The sequence below is a fragment of the Mya arenaria genome, chromosome 14 (assembly GCF_026914265.1).
Source record: "Mya arenaria isolate MELC-2E11 chromosome 14, ASM2691426v1".
Taxonomy (NCBI): Eukaryota; Metazoa; Mollusca; class Bivalvia; order Myida; family Myidae; genus Mya; species Mya arenaria.
The window spans coordinates 31,211,491-31,234,125 of NC_069135.1; the positions used below are offsets into that span (position 1 = coordinate 31,211,491).

Below are 22,635 nucleotides of genomic sequence, written 5' to 3' on the forward strand. Positions count from 1 at the left end.
TTCGCGTTCTTTATAACTGATTATTGTAAGACATGACCAGAGAAGCCAAAACATAAACAAAATGCTCGAAAATCAAGCAATATTGGTACATTTTATTCAACATCTATACTACATAAATGCATTTTTTCCGGATTCGAGCTCAAAATTAAGCGGAATTCCGAAATTCGGAACAAACTCCTAAAATAAGCAGTATACCGGAATCCAAGGGGTAGGGAGCGATACCGTCCACTATGTGGTAATGTATGCCACTCTTAGTGGAAGTGACTCACGTTTGATTCCATGGCTTTTTTTAAAGTCAAATACTAATGATACAATACAGATAACCACTAATCGTTCAAAGGAAGATCGTTTTTTATGTGAATTTTGATATTCTATTAAAACTTTATAAAACGAGAGACAGAGCACGTTAATAGCCTTCCCATGGATTGAAACGATAACACACTGTTTTCCTTAATATGTTATAATTACTATTTAAGTGTATTACAGTCCTATAAAGCAGCTATATCTTTATATGGCTTTTGATTCAGATAGAGATCATTACCTGCACGTTTTATTAAACGTAGCTAACATCATAAGCGAAAAGCTTCTGTCTGCTTCTTTATTTTATTTCATTTAGAACATTTTTACCTTCATCCATCGAGCTGCAAATAGGAAGAGTTATTGCTATTTTAAAAAGGTCATTTCCTTATTTTATTACCAACAACAACTACTCACATGTTTTGGTAATGCTTCTTCGCAAATAGCTCTGGGTATCGCTTATAACACATGCTTGCTTTATAGATAAATGGTAATTACAGATATTGGGGTTATGATGATCCTTATAAAGTATGTTTTAGGTGTAAATATAGAGAGAGCGGATTCATGGGCCGGGGGTGGAAAGTGAACTTTTGATATTAATGTGGTTGGAAAGTATGCAATAATAACACCAGAATGCACAATTTCATACTAAACATGGCCAGATCTTGATACTGCTGGACCCCTTTTTGATACTGCTAGACCCTCTTTGGAGGCACGCACTTCTAAAGTTGCGCCAGCAAGTACGCCCCCACCCGACATCCCTGACGTATTTAGTCTGAGTTTGATACTAGAAAAGCAAAATGCTATTGTTTTGGTAAAAATGCTTTGACATTATCAAGCATGCTCCAAATAGCTGTTACAAATCATCTGTTTTGTCATAATTGTTTATTTAATAGGTATTTTGAAATATTAATAAATTCAGTTGTATGTGCCCTAGTCTCAAGAAATTGTTTATGAAACACATAACAAACGTATACAATAACCACCATTTAGCAACAAACATATTTTAACATGGATTTGGAACTTAAGTCTTTACCATAATTGTAATAAGACTAATACTGGGAGTATGAATCCCAGCTTTTCACAAGTATGTGAACAAGCATAAAAAAATACAAACCGTTTGCAAGAATTACTAATAACTGTTTGAAACATACTATACACCGTTTAAACATTTGCCGTTATAAAGAATTCAAAAATCAAAATGGCGGCCGAATCAACACCAGCGAAAATAAGGCGACTGTTTTCTTCTTTTTTGAGCGACAAAACAAACAGGTAAAGTAGTTTCCTTCTAATGCCGTATATCTTCAAAACGACTTTTAATTTCTAGATTCATGATAAGCTAATTTGAGAAAGTTAAATAGTTTTAACTCAGATCTTTGATATAGTATCGGACAAATTATTTTCGGATAACTCAAGCACTATTCATTTGAAAGAGTCCATCTACTAAGCTATCGGATAAATTAACGCCCGGTTAGCCTCACGGTTCAACATTTGCTTTGTGTGCGAAAGGTAAGGGGTTCAAACCTAGCCACAATAATGTGTGTTAGGGAACTTTTTTTTACATTTGGATATTCATTTTGTTCCCTAAACGCCACAAGTCAACTGATTCATACCAATGTGAAATATATTCTTCAACTGTATATCTACAATATTAACTCTGCATTTACAACTGTAAACACTAAAGTAACACATAAATTATTTTCAGCAAATACCTTTCTTTTATTACACTTACATGTTTCATGAAACACTAATTCAGATCGAATTCTGTCAACAAAGCACCGCCATTTTGAACCTATCTAGCAGGTGCCCGTTATCTTTCCGCTCATTAAACTTAGGGCTGGGATCAGTCATTCTTAGCTAGAAAAAATCAAGTGGGATATGGATGCGTTGAGTGGAAAAAACAAAATCGTTACATTCTCTGAAGTGGCTGTTCATATGGTTTAGGTTCAAACCAATTGACCATGATGTAAACTTGAATGTTGTCAATTGTATTTTTTTTCTGTTCCAGTAACCATTTTGATGATGATGGTACATTGCCGAAGGAAGCGGAGGAGAATTTAAAGGAAAGCCAAGAAAGGAGGGACAAAGAACTGTTTTTCAAAAGAGTCGAAACTTACTCAATATCCTTTCAGTTGAACTTTTTTTTATTGCAGCGCCATATATTTGTAATAATTAATTTATTTATTAATTTATTTGAAGTCTTATTAGCTCTACTGGCCAAAGGCCAGAAGAGCTTATGCGATGGTAATGTGTACGTAGTATATGCATCCGTTCGTTTGTGCGTCTGTAAACAATTGCTTGTGAACACGATACAGTCTTCAATTTTGATTGAATCTCAATGAAACTTGTACAGTATCTAGATATCCATTAGAGCTCGGTTTTTTTCGAAAACCAGCAAGGTCCGCCCATGCATGCCTAGATTAAGGCCCTTGATAGTATAAAAAAATGCTATGGTGTTAACACTAGCTTGTTAACACGATACAGTCTTCAGTTTTGATTGGATCTGGATGAAACTTGTACAGTATTTAGATATATATTAGAGCTCGGTTCCTTTCGAATACCAGCCAGATCTGCCCATGCATGCCTAGATTATGGCCCTTGATAGTATAAAAAATGCTATTGTGTAAACACTAGCTTGTGAACACGATACAGTCTTCAGTTTTGATTGTATCTCGATGAAACTTGTACAATATTTAGATATCCGTTAGAGCTCGGTTCCTTTCGAAAACCAGCCAGATCCGACCATGCATGTCTAGATTATGGGCTTTGAAAGTATTAAAAAATCAGTTTGTCTGTAAACAATTGCTTGTGAACATGATACAGTCTTCATATTTGATTGTATCTCGATGAAACTTGTACAATATTTAGATATCCATTAGAACTTGGTACCTTTTGAAAACCAGCCAGATCTGCCCATGCATGCCTAGATTATGGGTCTTGAAAGTATAAAAAATGCTATTTTAAGCTAAGTCTATTTTTAGCCAAGTCTACATGAGTGAAGTCTATATTTAGCAAAGTTTACATGTAAAGTCACAATTGCTTGTGAAGGTTTGTTCAAATTATGCCCCTGGGGTCATTACTCCCCCCCCCCACCCCCACAACGAGATTGTCCTGCAAGGGACCAGTGCGGCAAATGCAAACGGCCTCCGCGACGTTGGCGGAGGCCCAGAAAAGAGAAAGAGTTCTATGCAAATCCTTGCTATTTTGAACAAGGCTTTATTTAGTGGTCCACTACCATGGTTGTTCAAATTATGGCCCTTGGGTCAAAACTGGCACTGCCCTGGGTGTCACAATTTTCCTAGGGACTTATTTAAGAAATATTTTCAAAATCTTCTTGTTTTAAACCACATGGCCCATACCTTTGATATTTGTTGTGGAGCATCATAATTCATATGATACAATTGAAAACATTTGAAATAATTATTATTTTTTTTTTTTTTTTTATGGACACTTTCGTTTATTCAGAACAATAGGTACAATAGGTACAACAGTATATACAATCATGAAAAGTTACGTTCATACGTGCTCTATTGTATCTTGTTTAAACACTGTACAAATATAACATTTGAAATAATGCCACTTTGGCAAAAGCTGGTCCCACCCCTTTTGACTTACTTTTTAATTTTTAAAGCTACAGTGATGAAATTTTGACCATGTGAACAGTTTTGCAAACAAGCATTAATGTTGTCTCGAATGTCCTTGACTTTGACCTTTGACTGACTTTTTGTGTCGCCTGAAAAGACGACATATAGGGGTTACTTTTGGCGGCGGCGGCGGTGGCGGCGGCGGTGGCGGCGGTGTCCGCGTCCCATTTTCGCTTGTCCGGGGTATATCTCCTAAACTATTAGTGGTATCAACTTGAAACTTCATATGTACATAGATCTTATTGAGGGCAAGTGCAGTGCACAAGAACTGTTACTCTTGCTTCCATATTTTTAGAGTTTTGCCCTTTGTTATTTTTCATGCTTAAAATTTTGTCCGGGGCATATCTTGTAGAATATAAGAGTTATCAACTTGAAACTTCATTTGTAGATAGATCTCATGGAGGGCAAGTGCAGTGCACAATAACAGTAACTCTTGCTTTCTTAGTTTTAAAATTATTGCCCTTTGTTAATTTTCATGCTTAAAGTTTTGTCCGGGGCATATCTTGAAGAATATAAGAGGTATCAACTTGAAACTTCATAGCTAGACAGATCTCATTGAGGGCAAGTGCAGTGCACAATAACAGTAACTCTTGCTTTCTTAGTTTTAAAGTTATTGCCCTTTGTTAATTTTCATGCTTAAAGTTTTGTCCGGGGCATATCTTGAAGAATATAAGAGGTATCAACTTGAAACTTCATAGCTAGATATATCTCATTGAGGGCAAGTGCAGTGCACAATAACAGTAACTCTTGCTTTCTTAGTTTTAAAGTTATTGCCCTTTGTTAATTTTCATGCTTAAAGTTTTGTCCGGGGCATATCTTGAAGAATATAAGAGGTATCAACTTGAAACTTCATTTGTAGATAGATCTCATTGAGGGCAAGTGCAGTGCACAAGAACTGTTACTCTTGCTTCCATATTTTTAGAGTTTTGCCCTTTGTTATTTTTCATGCTTAAAGTTTTGTCCGGGGCATATCTTGTAGAATATAAGAGTTATCAACTTGAAACTTCATATGTAGATAGATCTCATGGAGGGCAAGTGCAGTGCACAATAACAGTAACTCTTGCTTTCTTAGTTTTAAAATTATTGCCCTTTGTTAATTTTCATGCTTAAAGTTTTGTCCGGGGCATATCTTGAAGAATATAAGAGGTATCAACTTGAAACTTCATAGCTAGATAGATCTCATTGAGGGCAAGTGCAGTGCACAAGAACCGTTACTCTTGCTGCCATATTTTTAGAGTTATTGCCCTTTGTTAATTTTCTTGCTTAGGTTTTGTCCGTGGCATATCTCGTAAACTATAGGAGGTTTCAACCTGAAACTTATTCTGTAGGTATATCTGATTGAGGGTTCAAATGCCACCTACACTTGAAAGTTAAATGGCAACATCATTGTCTATAAATGAATAAAATGCCAATCTAACAGCTATAATGTCGACAGTAAATAATTCGTCAGGCGACACATCCGACTTGCGGAGTTCTAGTTATTTTTAAAGCTACAGAAATGAAATTTTGACGATGAGTACAGTTTTGAAAGCAAATATTTTTTACCCTCAGATTACCTTTACTTAGCACATATTAAAATAGTTCATGCAACTAATCTGCTTACAACACTTCCTGTCCTCAGATGTTGAATGTGCAGCATTTTCAGCTAACCCAAACACTAAAAGTGAACTATATATTTGTTGCCTATTACACAAACGTACATGCTCTGGATTGAAAATGACCACAAGAGCCATGCCAGTAGACCATAGGCCCTTTTGGGCCTCTTCTTTGCTAAAATGATCAGACACAAAAAGATTTTTACATCCAATCTTGATAATATCCCAACTCCTACCATAAACATTTTTTTTTAGATTTGAGTGAAAAAATAACTACTTAAAAGTACCGCTTTTTCTCTAATTGAAAGATAACACATTTCAGTATTCCAGTAAACTGAAGCCAGCCTTATGCAAGATTATAACGGATTTATACTCAATATTTTTTAAATTTCCTTAATGTGTTCAAGCTTTAACATGGTTTGCAAAGCCTCCAGATGTTTCACCATTAGTTTGTGCGAGCTATGGATGGGAAAATACTGACACTGATATGCTTCGGTGTGTGAACTGCAGAGCGTTTGTGTGTGGGACTCTTCCAAAACAAGTGGATGCTGAGTCATGTAAGGGTTCAGAAATAATAAAGGGCTTATGTTAAGAATTTGAAATGAAGTATGAACTTCGTTTAACAGCAATTTACGATTGAAAGTTTTTTCTGAAATGTGGGAATTTAAGTGTCTCTTTTAGTACAATTTGTTTCACATATAACTCTATGATTTGTTCCACTATTCTTCAACTATTATGTTTTTATAAATTTGCTATTATAACTTTCCAGCTTACAAATTTATATTTTGATTATTAATTATTCTTCAAGATTGATTGAAAATGTATCTAAAGTACATGTGTAGTAACATGGACACCAGTTTTTGATAATTTGAACATCAGAGGACTCTTACTTAGGAAGTTATAGCTCATTTCAAGGGAGTTATGTACTTTAAACTTGTGAATGGAAGCCCTGCAATTCGATTGGTATTTTTGGATCATGCATTGGTTCATAACTTATTTATTAAAGCTTGATTGTGCATGAAGTCTTAAAGTGTTTCCTTGGTGGAAACTTGTATTAGTGTTCTTTTGAGCTTCAAAGAAATTGCGCCCCCTGTGAGGCTTAAACTTGAAACTTCTGGATATCCGACACCTGTCTTTCTATCAAAAAAAAAATATCATGGAAAAGTCACATTATCTCTTTAATCTTACTTAACTATAAACTATGTATTTTATTGACAAGGTGATTACTTTCACTATTTAGTGTCCTTATAGTAAAATGAATGCTTGTCAAATGTTCTGTAAAGTGAAGATTATGAAACTTACTCATTTTCAGATAAAAAATGTTGTGAAGAACTGAAAAGAAAATTGAAAGAAGCCCATGAAATTGTATGCAAGTGGTCCTCGAATCCCACCCCAGGTAAAGTTTGGATACCATTAGTGTAAATAAAAATCCTGAAGCAAACAGAAAAATTTGAGTGTCATCAAGCTGAAGAGAATAAAGATACATGTGTGAAAGGTGCACAACAAGTTTTTATGTTTAATGTATATTGTGTTTAACCCATTTAACTTAAATGATTGAAAGTAAATGCATATGATTTAGGTACAGATAATTACCTAGTACGACGATAATTATCGAAATACACAAGACACTTATCGAAAAATGCCTTTTATACAATTTTTGTTTGTGTTTTTACTTCAATATATGTTATAAATACTTTACCAACCTCAAATTTTCGGCTCCGATTTTGAAATTTTTCCGCTGCGTCCTATCTTATATATTAAGGGGTTTTCTCAACGATTTTTTTTTGCCTGCGTCCTATCTATGCTAGCGTCCTATACATGATATAATACGGTAATATAAGCGCTGTTTTGGCGCTTTTTTAACTGGAGAATTTGTGGCCTTGTAGCTATTAATTAAAAACCAGACATTTAAAAAAGCTTTTTATTTTATCTGTACCAAAATCATATGAAGTTTTTTTATCTAGGTTGCGGTGAATTGAACATATAAAGTTTAAGAACAAAGAAATCATTTTTGCTGACAGTCTTCATGATCAATAGTTAAGTTATAAAAAGTTGAACATTAAAAGTTTAAGAACAAAGAAATCATTTTTGCTGACAGTCTTCATGATAAATAGTTATGTTATAAAAAGTTGAACATTAAAAGTTTAAGAACAAAGAAATCATTTTTGCTGACAGTCTTCATGATCAATAGTTAAGTTATAAAAAGTTGAACATTAAAAGTTTAAGAACAAAGAAATCATTTTTGCTGACAGTCTTCATGATCAATAGTTAAGTTATAAAAAGTGATTAAAAACCTGATTAAACTTGTTAATAAGGAGTCCATTCCTGAATACGATCAAATGAAATTGCCAAAGCCAAGAATGCCTCACAGCCTGTTTTATATTCACCATGTAGCTAATGGTACATGAAAGTGCCATTTTCTAATGTTTACAGTTTAGTTTGTATATACATTAATCTGACAGCGCTTAATGTGAGCCATCCTCAATGAATTCCATTTATTTCAGAAAAACTGTACAGCCTGCCATTTTATAGCAAAGAAGTCATGCTGAAGGAGTTCCAGCAAAGACTTTCTACCCTTGAGACTCTGAAACTACCCCAGCTGTCCTATAGATCCATAGATGACCAGGTTTGAATACATTTAGTATGAGAAAACACTTACAGTCTTACCTGTTCATAATGGGCACCTTTGGATCAGCATGGTAAAGGTGTTGTCAAGTGTTGTGAAAAAACATTAACTTTAGCCATACGCCCATATCTTAAAAAACGTTTTTAAGATATTCATATGAAGCTTGGTACACATGTTTCCAGTGATAATACACATATGTATAGAAATGTGCAGGGCTTCCATTAAAGGAAGTTTGGAAGTATATTATTCCCTAGAAATGGGTTAAAACTTCCAAAATCGATTCCTTGGAAGTACAAAAACTTCCATAATTTTGAAGAAAACTTCCAAAGTAGAAATATCAAGACAATGTGTCAATATTACTTTTATAGTCACACTTTCAATCAGTCTTTAAGTACAATGAATTATTATAGTATAAGTCATTGAATTTGGTATGTTAAGGTTGCAATTTATATGTTTTTTTAACATACTAGTTGAAAAACAGTGGAAAAAGTTCTTGTTTTTGGGAGACTTAAACTTCCACATTTCAGTGAAAAACTTCCAAAATTGATGGACAGGAAGTTCATACTTCCAGTTTCAAATTCTTAATGGAAGTCCTGAATGTAGGGTGCATTACTCTACCCTTATTCATTATTGGGTTTTACCCCTTTTATTACTGACAAAACAAGACAAGTGTTGGCTTTTGCTCAGCCAGCCTGGGTAAAAAAATGAAATTAATTTTGATCACAATGTAGATGATTAACAATATTATTTTTATAGGGTGTCACAGAGGACAGGCTGTCAGAATATATTGGCAGAATTCCAGGGACAACTGACCATGATCATGCCTTGTTAGCTCTCTGTGGATGGTTGTATTGGTAAGAATTGCTGTAATGCTAAAATCTGATAACAACAGCCCTCGATAACTGCCATCATTTAATTTGGTCAAAATGTTATTGGGCCTATTATCTTATACAAGTTCAATAACCAGCCATACAGTCACTCAAGAGCAGAAATTAGCTAAATCAGTCTTGTCTGATCTTTTACTTTACTTTTTTTTTACTTTACTTTTTTTTCGATGAACTCCTACCTTTTCTTACTTTTCCATGAGAATGTGCAATGGTTATGACAGGACTAGCAAGTCTTTCGATTGGTTGAACAGTTATAAATATAATCAGTGAAGTTTGGTGTCATGTCAGTCTCAAGTATTTTAAATAGTTGAAGAATGGTCTAAACTTGTAATTTGTTTGTGATAATGAACATACTTTTTGGGTCACAACCGTCACATGTTGGAAATAACCATTTCCTTGAAACTTTCAGTGTCAAAAGAAATAGTGCATGTTATAAGATTGCATAAAACGAAAGTATTAGAAACACTTTGCTAATGGCTATTTGAGTTGTTTTTTAAGCATCTTTAACAAATTTGTTTTTATTTTTTGTTTTTCCTTTCCAGTGGGTCCAAACTTGATATTCTCCAGTGTTCCTATTGTCGGAGAAAAGTTGGCCTTTGGAATTATAGCCACTCTGAGCCTGACAAAAAAACAGCAGAACATGAACTGGTCATCCCTAAATCTCCCCAAGAATGTGATGCAGAAAGCAAGCAAGTTGACACAGATGGTGAACACAGCTCGGAGGGATCAATAAATGGTGATATGTTGAAGCATACGTCCAATGGGGGGAAGAGAAGTGCTTCTGGTGATAATGGTCATTGTGAAAGTATAGAACAAATCCCAAGTCCAGAGCCACCATCAAAAAGACCTAAATTGGTAAGAACATACACAAGCTGATGTTGAGGTTTCTTTAGGAGAATTTAGTTAGCTAGAATTTATATGTATGTCTTTTGTATCTCATTTATAATTGTTAACAATCTAAAGGTTTTGTATTTTAGTATGAGTAATTGCAAGTAAATATAACACTATTTTAGGTATTTATCAGTTAAATAAATTTCAACAAGATTTAATAATACACTTTAAATAATAAGAAAATACAAAGCTGTAGGTGGTTTTGAATCTGTGAGGTATCTTTTGGGTGTTTTGTTTTATCCATACTAGAATACATTTTACCAGCTTTGTCCGAAATAGCCGATCTGCCATCTGCCTAAAGCAATTACTAATTCAACAGCATTTACAAACTGTTGTGATAAAACTGTTATCACATGTTTTGCCATGCATGCAATGTAATAATATTGTAATACCCCCTGGTAAGTCCATGGTGTGTGTTTTGTTTCGTATGTATATTAGGTGTGTCCCTTATGTTGAGAAAAATAAGTACATGTATAAATATCATTAAACCATATTGATATCTGAACATGTTTGTCTTACTAGTTCATACCTAGTTCATATAAAATAACAGCATCAGATTACATGAAATGGATACATATACATCATGTATTGCTTAAAGGATTGTTAGTTTGATATATTTTGTAAAGAGTCATTTTTCCCCAAACATCAAAGTTGTCAGGTGGTGTACTGGAGTGGAGTAGCTAGTTTATCTTTCTGTCCATCTGTCTTTCTGTTGACGCAAATTTGTACATGTATCATATCCAAACTCCATGTATATTGCTGAAACTTCTTAGTAATGTTTGGTACCGAGCTAAGGGTGCATTCCATTGTCAGGTTCTACTACATGTATATTAGTATAAAAAATACCTACATATACCATATAACGTGCAAATTGATATGTGAGCATGTTTGTGTCATCTTGTGGAGATACAGTGACAGCTTCTGAATATATGTGAAAGGATAGTAAGTTGGGTGTGTTTTATAAACTGGTGTATCTGATATCTGACTCATCATTCCATCTGTCAACATAAATTTGTGCTTGTTTCTTTCCCGAAATCCTTTAATTTCGATTAATCTTCATAGTAGTGTTTAGTGCCTAGCTAAGTGGTGCATGCCATAGTGAGGTTTGACTCTGAATATTTCTTTCAGAGTTTTTATAGAATGAAGTGTACATAGAGATTATTGTCAGTGGTTCATCTTTAAGCTCCCATGCCAGATTCGACTTAAACTTCATGGGAGTGATTTATATTGAGCCTTTATGTGCATATTGTTGGCAGGCTTTGGTTAAATTATTTTTTACAGACTTATGGCCCTTTTAAACTAAACTTTTGAAAGAATAAGGAGGCTTTACTATTCACGACGGCATCTGCGTTGGCGTTAGGTGTAAGTTATAGGGCAAGTTGGCATTTTCACTTATAACTTCATTACCCTTTATTCAATTCCCATTATACTTCACACAGTTGTTCAGTAATATCACACAATTAGGTGACAAAACTCCATTAATCTCTTAACATTAATATTGGGCCCTGATTGACTAACAAACTTAAGTTAAAGTTTTAGTGCTCAATGTGGAGACCATTCATGGGATTGCATTTGAGGCTGCTAGGGTCAAGGTCACTATTACTAAACATAGACAAATGTTTGGTACTGAATAACTTATGACTAGTTATGTTGTGACTAAACTTGGTATATAGGAAGTGTTTATGGAGACCTTTCATGGGATTGCATTTGGGGCTCTAAGGGTCAAGGTCACTTTTATTAAAAATAGAAAAAAACAAACTGTTAAAACTTATTTAACAATGAAGGCTTAAGATCTTCTGTCAATCATTGAAGAACTGTTTTTATCGCATTGGAGCATTTCTTGTTTACTTTTTAATTTGTCTTTTTTTTATTGCATTGACAGGCACATATTACATCATAATTGTTTTAATTTCTCAGACATAGTCAAGCGCACTGTCCTAAGCTCTAGCTCTAGTTTTGCTTCATTTTTTTACATATTAAAAACCTGGTGTTGTTTAGTTGCAAAAAGTCTCTAGTGTTAAACCGTAGCAATAATAAGACAACAAACATTTTAATTACCAAAGAATTATCATCATCTGTAAGCCATTACCAAATTTGAATCCATTTAATACTTTCAGGACAAACAAAGTTTTGACCCCTTAGCTGAACACCGGTACTGGTGCCTTATAATCCATTCTGAAGCATTCCATGAGCCAGGAACCTTTGCAAAAGTTTCCCTGGCAACCACACCTAATCCTATTGCTAGGCAACCAGATTCAAGGTGTTCAAGCGTATCCTTACCAACCAGCCCTACCACACAATCAGAGTTTACGAATCCAGATATGGACAGAGATCATACGTGGCTTAAAGTGATGAAGGTTTTAAGTGACACCAATAAAAGTGAAGAGTTTCAAGCACAGATGAAATCTGTAAGTACAGTGAGTGTGTGTAGTAGCTCTGTTTATTATACAGCTGTTATTAACAGTAGAAATTTGCAGTGTTCCTTTTTAGCTCAGCTTATTACATGGTGCTTCAAGGGAAGGTGTGATTGCCTTTTGGCCAGCATCCATTGTACATAAATTGTTACCAATCTAATATCCACATTCCTGAATCTTATTCAATCTTGAACAAAATGTTAATGGCTACTAGAGTTCGAGCAAGTCTGAATATTGGTTATTTTGCCTATAATCTCCAGAGTTATGCCCGTTTGATGTAGAAAAAGGGTGGGTTTGTGACTCCCGCATTGTTGATTTATAGATTTGGCTGCATTATAGCTTGACATTGCTGTGTGTCACCTCATGGTTAAGAGTAATGGGGTACATTTAATGCAAAAAGGAACTTAATTTGCAAATTGCTTGTGCAATAATATTGGTTTGATATATAGATTGATAAATGCAAATCAGTTTCTATCATTAGGATAAGGAGGCAAAGAGTGTTATAATATATAGTACAGGAAAAATGTTCTCGAGCGACAGCCTGTTCGAATGACTGCCTGTGCGAACGACCGCAGTTTTACTGAATGCTCAGAATGAAGTAAAAAAAAAACAACAACAAGGGATGTAATCAGGATTTTATCATAGGCAAAGAAGCTATCTTTTGTTATAATAGGAGTTCAGAATATATTTATATTGGTATGATTTATCTAATCATGATGGAACTTGGTGGTGAGTTGAATCGTTTTAAGAACTCCAGAGTTATGCCCCTTTTACGTAATAATTAATTGTAGGTTTTAAAGTGGACAATGTGCTATGGACAGGGTGCTAAGGGAAAAAATAGCTCATTGCATCGGGCACAATAGAATTTGGAACAACACTATATAATTATATAAGGTTTTAGCTGCCAACTATTTTTGGAATTATTTATAATAACATAAGTTTTACTCAAGACAAAAGAAATATTTAATTATCTTACACGCTTTATTATATGAAGTAAGATAGGTGCACAAACTGTATATTTAATTATTTATAAAATTTTATTTCACGCTATATATTAATAAATTGTTATGAATAAAAAAGAAATCTTTATTTTCAGAGTCCTCCCATGGCTTGTGTGCAACGCCTACGTCATGTTCTGCGGAAGTGTACATCACCAGATAAATTATCCACAGTCAACTCGAAAATTGCCTCTTAAACAATAACTGATATTGTCTGCAATATACATGTATTTGGCATATAGGAAACAATATCTGATATTGTGTTGATTGCTCAGAAACTTGCTAAAACTCACAATGTCGTTAACAGAATCGTTATAAATGATAGATGGAATATTTTATGATGTGCTCATTAATTTAAATGAAACAAGTACATATGAAATATATGTATCAATTGTTCTTAGATGTACTGCAAATCACAAGTCTAGTATATCCATTCAACTTTCCAGTGCAGTTAAGAATTGAAAGATAACAAAGCTGACATTTACAAAGTTCTGAACGATCATCCTATTGTCTGCAATAAATCGGGCAAATAGCAAACAATAACTTGCGCACTTGATAAAAGTTGTTTTGTCTAGATTTTTATATGGACCAGTTTGTATTGACTTTCACTGTTACTTTTCGATAGTGTACATGATATGATCTCACCACGTCAGTTCTGAATAAGAGGTTACATTTTTTCCTAAATCTTTTACATATAATAATATTCTTGGAATCAAGTAAAATTGTTCAGAATTCATTTCGTAGACTCAGAATCAGTGACTCTCATAGAAGGTCAGCACAACACGTATCGTCTATATCATTAGAAAAGAAATAGAAACGTTAAACCATCTCGCCTGAAAGGTTCTCCACAAACATCTCGCCATGTGAATAAGGAAGAGCATGTGATTGAACTAACTCTATGTTAAAATCAATAGATGATTCAACTGGTAGCTTTACTTAATTGTTGGAAAAAGTGGACAGCTTGAAAGTGATATTTCATAACAACTCCATTCACACATTTTTATTGTTCAAATATTGATAAAAAGCCTATATGACTATAATGCCCAATTTGCTAACTATAGTATACAAATGTGCTTTGAATTTTTAACAGTATAATTGCATAATAAGTTCATGTGGCATACTTTATTTTTAAAATATCTGATATTTTTGTATCTATTTTGATGAGAGTTGTTGATTATATATTGAAAAGGTAAAACATTGTTTTGTTATTTTGACCTTAATTTGGGACCCCTAAAATAAACTTCCATGCAGAGAAAAATATCTTTTGTGGTCCCATAAATTTAAATTGATCTTGACCATCAGATGACCCCTATAATTTTTGAGGTCAAAAGTCATGTGTGGGGTGACCATGGACACATTTGTTTTCCTAATTGATCAATATAGTATGCTTTGTCCAACAGTCCTTAAACTTGGCAGGGAGGTTGGTCATGACAAGCAGTTGACCCCTATTTATTTTCTGAATCAGTAGGTTAAAAGTCATGGTTGCAGTGACCTTCGATACAAAAAGCTTGTCCTACTGATAACTTTGTTAAACTGACCTCAAACTTGTTAGGGATGCTGGTCTTGACAAGCAGATGGCCCCTATTAATTTTGAGGTCAAAGATAATGGTCATTTTGGTCAGCTTGTTTGATTGATAACAGAGTATGCTTGGTCATAAAGTCCTGAAACTTGGTAAGGAGATTTGTCATGACTTGCAGAGACTTTGGATACAAAAATTTGACTGATCAATAACTATTTAGTTCTTTCATCAAAACGTGCAGGGATGTTGGTCATAATCTTAATTCCTGTGCATATATGAAACTCCTGTTTTTTATAAAATAATCATTATGTATGAAACTCATGTGCATGTATGCAGTTCCCGTGCATATATGAAGTTCCCATGCAAATATGAAGTTCCCATGCAAATATGAAAACCCATGCATATATGAACTGCTGTGCAATATATATAAGTGCTGTCAAATGTTTTGATTTTACTGATGCAGGAAACATTGTTGTGAAATTATATTATATTATTACTTTGAGTTGTTAGCTCTACTGGCCAAAGGCCAGAAGAGCTTATGCGATGGTAATGTGTACGTAGTATGTGCATCCGTGCGTCCGTGCGTCTGTAAACAATTGCTTGTGAACACGATACAGTCTTCAGTTTTGATTGTATCTCGATGAAACTTGTACAGTATCTAGATATCCATTAGAGCTCGGTTCCTTTCGAAAACCAGCCAGATCCGCCCATGCATGCCTAGATTATGGCCCTTGATAGTATAAAAAATGCTATTGTGTAAACAATTGGTTGTGAACACGATACAGTCTTCAGTTTTGATTATATCTTGATGAAACTTGTACAGTATTTAGATATCCATTAAAGCTTGGTTCCTTTCGAAAACCAGCAAGATCCGCCCATGAATGTCTAGATTATGGGCCATGAAAGTTTTAAAGAAATGCTTTCTATTTTTAGCCAGGTCTGCATGAGCGAATTCTATTTTTAGCCAAGTTTACATGTATATGTTAATTCAAGTCTAGAGTTAAGGGAGACAATTTGCAAGTCTAGGATTTTGAGAGAAAATTTGCTTTTTGCTTCTGCAGTTGATTTTGTGAATTACTCTGCCATGTTCTTGTTGAAAGCCCAAAGGCCATTTTTTAGCTTTAAGTTCTGTAGTTTGCGTATTCATCTTAACAAAATTGGTTGTGAATGTTTAAGTTATGCACCTGGTGTCATTACTGGCCACACCCAGGGTTCACAGGTTTGGTAAACATAAATCTGGAAAGGTTTGAAATCCTTTTTGTGTGTTCGTGCATCCATCTCAGCACAATTGATTGTGAATGTTTGTTCAAATTGATCAATGTTGTCCTAGGATGCCCTTGACTTTGACCTTTTGACCAACTTTTTTAACTTTTAAAACTACAGAAAATTTTACTATGAGTACAGTTTTGAAAGCAGTTCATGCAACTAATCTGCTTACAATACTTTCTGGGCTCAGATGTTGAACGTGCTACGTTTTCAGGTAACCCAAACACAAAACATAAACTATATGTCTGTTGCCTTTTACCCATACATACATGCTCTGGATTGATATGACCACAAAAGCCATGCCAGTAGAGCATAGGCCCTTTTGGGCCTCTTGTTTTGAATATCTTTTCCTGTACTTTTGTTATGATTGATGTATTTTTTTTAAGAATGCATGTGGATTTATAAAGAAAGTCTTTATTCTTGTACGAAGTCTTTGTTAACATTCTATTTTGCTAGATTAATATTAAACCTGTTAATATTAAAACAATGACTGTTGCCCAAAGTTGAGGTTATTTCAGAAAGAATTTCAAGTCGGACACTGTTTATTTCTAAGTATTTTTTATTGAAGTGGATTGATTGATTTTGTATTTATAGAATATGTATGTTTGGCAAAGCCTTTTTTTGCTCAAATTTGGTGAAAGATGACTTTTATTTTCATAGAAATGTATAGTCGCAACCCGTTATGTCAAAGTGGTCGAGACCACAGGAAATACTTCTGGATGACAAACATTCAACATTATTGAAATACAAAAATGTAACACCAAACTGAACAGTTTTGGGTCAGTATTCTGTTCTCGCTGATATTCACATTTGTCATTGAACTGGTACCCCCACAGGGACTTAAATATGACTTTGTTATAATAGCGAATTATCAAGAACAGGTAAAAAGAAGTTCAAAATCCAGGTAAAAGATCAACATAACGGCATTCAGCTCAATCGACTGTTTTTGAAAATGTATTGAATGAATGTTAACTTGATGGTTTATTGCTATTGCTTCTTGTATTTTAAGTTATTGGCTTCGGTAACTGACTGTTAAATATTTTGTGTTTGTCTAAATAGAAAATATTGTTTTGCCTTCAGTTACTGACTTGAGAATAGTTTATGTTTTATCTCTTAAGATACATGTACACATACCATTGTGCATGTATATTGGCATAATTGAACTTGTTACCTTCATGCACAAATAAATGATGAAATTGAGACGTTTATTTTCTGTAAATCTTTGTCATTTTGAAAAAGAACATTTGTGCAAACTCTCATAGTGAACTTTTCTAAATTGTCACAACATTGTCCTGTAAAAATTTAAAGAAACTTGTTAATATTTGAAGCATTTAAAGAAGATTTTGAATTATAAAAATACTTGATTTCAAGCAAATCATGCTTTTTTTATTTTATAAAGTTGTTTCATTCGTGTATCTTTATAGGTGTAGTTATCAAACTAGATTGGAAACAATATAGCTTCTTCTAGATAGACTTAGAAATTTCATTGTTGGCATCCTTGTCAGCCTAGCATAACTATTTCCTTTGTCATGCTGGTCATAACTGAAGAACCATTCATGCTGAAATAAAACTATATTACCAGAGGCAATGTGTACAATCATCATTAGGTTCAACAGGGCCCACAACTCAGTGCCTAATGCCAGAGGCACTGTGCACAATCATCATTAGGTTCAACAGGGCCCACAACTCAGTGCCTCATGCCAGAGGCAATGTGCACAATCATCATTAGGTTCAACAGGGCCCACAACTCAGTGCCTCATGCCAGAGGTAATCTGCGCAATCATCATTAGGTTCAACAGAGCCCACAACTCAGTGCCTAATACCAGAGGCAATGTGCACAATCATCATTAGGTTCAACATGGCCCACAACTCAGTGCCTCATGCCAGAGGTAATGTGCACAATTATCATTAGGTTCAACAGGGCCCACAACTCAGTGCCTCATGCCAGAGGTAATGTGCACAATCATCATTAGGTTCAACAGGGCCCATAATTCTGTGCCTTATGCCGTAGACTTTGAGCAAACTAATCATTAGGGAAAGCAGGGCCAATAACTGCCCAATATAAGAGACAATGTGCACACTCATCGTTATCAGGTATAGAAGGACCCATATCTGTGCCTTACGCCTGACAAAATGTGTATAATCACCTTTAGGGATAACAGGGCCCATAACTCAGTGCCTAATGCCTGAGACAGTGTGCCAATGATCATTAGGTAAAGCAAGGCCAATAACTGTGCCTTATGCCAGAGACAATGTGTACAGTCATCATTAGGTACAACAGGGCCCATAACTCAGTGTCTCATGCCAGAGGCAATGTGCACAATCACCATTAGGTACAACAGGACCCATTACTTAGTGCCTATGTACTTAGCGAGTGTAGCCCTTGTTTAAATGTTTAATCACACAATACACTCAAATATTGTTGTAACCAAGCTTTAGCATGTTTAGCTTGGAACAAAACAATAATGATCACCATGGTGATCAAAATAGTGTTTCATTATATAATAAAGGTATAAATACAAATATCGAAATCAAAGACACATTATGAGAAAGAACAAGTAATTATCCATGTTATTCTTGGATAAAAAAGACCTAGAACAGCCGCAGCTTTTTAATATCTCAATTATTTTGGTGCATGTCTGTCTATATATATCTCCATAATTGATTCCAAATTTTGAAATAGAAAAATACCTTTAAATAGCTTGTTAATTGTAAATGGTTGTGCCAAGAATGTCTTATTTAGGAATTAGTTGATATTTTTCGAGACAATCATTAGCATTAAATGGCAAATTTGATACAGCTGTTCATGAAAGCACATGTAAAACGTGTTAATCATTAAATTTATATTTTCTGTTTTCAATGTGCGTAAGAAAAAAGCTAAGAGCTCTTGGTGAATAGTCACTTCGTATATATAAAGCTTAATTGTATTTTAGGTCAAACAGAGTGATAAACAAGTAACATACGCCATAAACAGCACTTTATAACGAAAGGCATATCAATAGTTTTAAAATCAGCTACACGTGATCACAATATTTTAGGGACCTCCTCTTCTCTTGTCTCCGCCAGTGCGTCTTGATCTGACCATTCTTCCACCAAAGATACGCTCTCGATCACCGCACGTGCGTCTTTATCTTCACAAACATCTTCCACCAGGGATACGGTTACCCCTTGATCAACGCGAGTGCGTCTCTATCTGACCAATCTTCCACCAGAGATACGATTTCCCCTTGACCACCGCCAGTGCGTCTTTATATTGCCAATCTTCCACCAGGGATACTCTTTCCCCTTGCCCACCGTCAGTGCGTCTTTATAGTGCCAATCTTCCACGAGGGGTACGCTTTCCCTTTGACCACCGTCAGTGCGTCTTTATCTTGCCAATCTTCCTCCACGGATACGCTTTCCCCTTGACCACCGCCAGTGCGTCTTTATAGTGCCAATCTTCCACCAGGGATACTCTTTCCCCTTGACCACCGTCAGTGCGTCTTTATCTTGCCAATCTTTCACGAGGGGTATGCTTTCCCCTTGACCACCGCCAATGCGTAATTTATCTGATCAATCTTCCACCAGGGATACGTTTACCCCTTGACCAACGCCATTGCGTCTTAATCTTCACAATCTTCCACCAGGGATACGCTTACCTATTGACCACCGCCAGTGCGTCTTTCTTTTGCCAATCTTCCACCAGGGATACGCTTACCCGTTGACCATCACCAGTGTGTCTTTATATTGCCAATTTTCAACCAGGGATACGCTTACCCGTTGACCACCGCCAGTGCGTTTTATCTTACCAATCTTCCAACAGGGATACGCTTACCCGTTGACCACCGCCAGTGCGTCTTTATCTTGCCAATCTTCCACCAGGGGTACACTTACCCATTGACCACCGCCAGTGCGTCTTTATATTACCAATCTTCCACCAGGGATAAGCTTACCCATTGACCACCGCCAGTGCGTCTTTATATTGCTAATCTTCCACCAGGGATACGCTTACCCATTGACCACAGCCAGTGCGTCTTTATATTACCAATCTTCCACCAGGGATACGCTTACCCTTTGACCACCACCAGTGCGTCTTTATCTTGCCAATCTTCCACCAGGGATACGCTTACCCATTGACCACCGCCAGTGCGTCTATATATTGCCAATCTTCCACCAGGGATACGCTTACCCTTTGACCACCGCCAGTGCGTCTTTTTCTTACCAATCTTTCACCAGGGATACGCTTACCCATTGACAACCGCCAGTGCGTCTTTATATTGCTAATCTTTAACCAGGGATACGCTTACTAATTGACCACCGCCAGTGCGTCTTTATATTGCTAATCTTCCGCCAGTGATACGCTTACCTTTGACCACCGCCAGTGCGTTTTTATCTTGCCTCTCATTCACCAAGGATACGCTTACCCTTGACCACCGCCAGTGCGTTTTTATCTTGCCAATCTTTCACCAGGGACACGCTTACCCTTGACCACCGCCAGTGCGTCTTTATATTTCCAATCTTTCACCAGGGACACGCTTACCCGTTGACCACCGCCAGTGCGTCTTTATCTTGCCAATCCTCCGCCAGAGATAAGCTTACCCCTCGATCACCGCCAGTGCGTCTTTATATTGCTAATTTTCCACCAGGGATACGCTTACTAATTGACCACCGCCAGTGCGTCTTTATATTGCTAATCTTCCGCCAGTGATACGCTTACCCTTGACCACCGCCAGTGCGTTTTTATCTTGCCTTTCATTCACCAGGGATACGCTTACCCTTTGACCACCGCCAGTGCGTCTTTATCTTGCCAATCTTTCACCAGGGATACGCTTACCCTTGACCACTGCCAGTGCGTCTTTATATTTCCAATCTTTCACCAGGGACACGCTTACCCGTTGACCACCGCCAGTGCGTCTTTATCTTGCCAATCCTCCGCCAGAGATAAGCCTACCCCTCGATCATCGCCAGTGCGTCTTTATATTGCTAATTTTCCACCAGGGATACGCTTACCCATTGACCGCCGCCAGTGCGTCTTTATATTGCTAATCTTCCGCCAGTGATACGCTTACCCTTGACCACCGCCAGTGCGTTTTTATCTTGCCTTTCATTCACCAGGGATACGCTTACCCTTGACCACCGCCAGTGCGTCTTTATATTTCCAATCTTTCACCAGGGATACGCTTACCCTTGACCACCGCCAGTGCGTCTTTATATTTCCAATCTTTCACCAGGGATAAGCTTACCCCTTGACCACCGCCATTACGCCGTTAACTGACCAAGCTTCCACCAGGGATACGCTTACCATTTGACCACCGCCAGTGCGTCTTTATATTGCCAATCTTCCACCAGGGATACGCTTACCCTTTGACCACCGCCAGTGCGTCTTTATATTGCCAATCTTCCACCAGGGATACGCTTACCCTTTAACCACCGCCAGTGCGTCTTTATATTGCCAATCTTCCTTCAGGGATACGCTTACCCTTCGACCACCGCCAGTGCGTCTTTATCTTGCCAATCTTCCACCAGGGATACGCTTACCCTTTGACCACCGCCAGTGCGTCTTTATATTGCCAATCTTCCACCAGGGATACGCTTACCCTTTGACCACCGCCAGTGCGTCTTTATATTGCCAATCTTCCACCAGGGATACGCTTACCCGTTGACCACCGCCAGTGCGTCTTTATATTGCCAATCTTCCACCAGGCCTACGCTTACCCCTTTGACCACCGCCAGTGTGTCTTTATTATGCCAATCTTCCACAAGGGATACGCTTACTCATTGACCACCTTAAACTTTCCCCTTGACCACCGCAAATGCGTCCTTATCCGGCCAATCTCCGACCAGGGATATGTCTATCCATTGATCACCGTCAGTGCTTCTTTATCTTGCCAATACCAGGGAAACGCTTTCCCCTTGACCACTGCAAGTGCATTTGTATCTTGTCAATCTTCCATCAGGGATACGCATTCCCCTTGACAACTACCAGTTCGTCTCATTGACCGTCGTCAGTGCGTCAGTATTTTGCCAATTTCTGTTTCACAATACAAGAGTTTCAGTAATTGAATTATCATTTAAGGGCCTTCCACAGTACAAAAGTCGTTTGTAAGACCAACATACAAAATGTTAAAAAACAACAGGTTCAACATTTAGCAAGCTTAATACAAACATCCATTGTAACATGTCTAAGTGTATTTAGGAGTTAAACAAATTTTACGAAATATTATTCCACCAGATTTTTAATGAAAAAGCTTTTGCATTTTTTTCTGGAAAATGTCTTTATACAAAATGAATTATATCAACATTGTATTGAGGCTTTATGGTAATTGCAGATATTTTAAGAAAAAAAATTGCATTTTAATTACCAGGAAATGAGTTTTATCCAGTATTTTTTCTCTTTTTTTAATGTAAAAAGATATTATCAAGAACCCCGAATAAAACCTGAAGTTATGAAGTTATTTGGCCTTCCCCACCTACTTTTGCACTGTGGAAGGCCCTTAATAGAGTTCTTTAAAGCCTAA

The 22,635-nt window shown here is 36.3% G+C and overlaps 1 protein-coding gene across 1 annotated transcript; it reads left to right on the top strand.

Annotated features, from left to right (window-relative positions):
- The first annotated feature begins 1,493 nt into the window (after nt 1–1,493).
- Nucleotides 1,494–17,332, top strand: LOC128217030 (zinc finger C3HC-type protein 1-like). The gene is made up of 9 exons (XM_052923840.1): nt 1,494–1,569; nt 2,306–2,416; nt 5,942–6,093; nt 6,849–6,932; nt 8,041–8,162; nt 8,919–9,016; nt 9,592–9,904; nt 12,058–12,348; nt 13,451–17,332. The coding sequence occupies exons 1-9, from the start codon at nt 1,499–1,501 to the stop codon at nt 13,547–13,549; spliced, it is 1,341 nt and encodes a 446-aa protein (XP_052779800.1). The 5' UTR covers nt 1,494–1,498; the 3' UTR covers nt 13,550–17,332.
- Nucleotides 17,333–22,635: the final 5,303 nt, after the last annotated feature.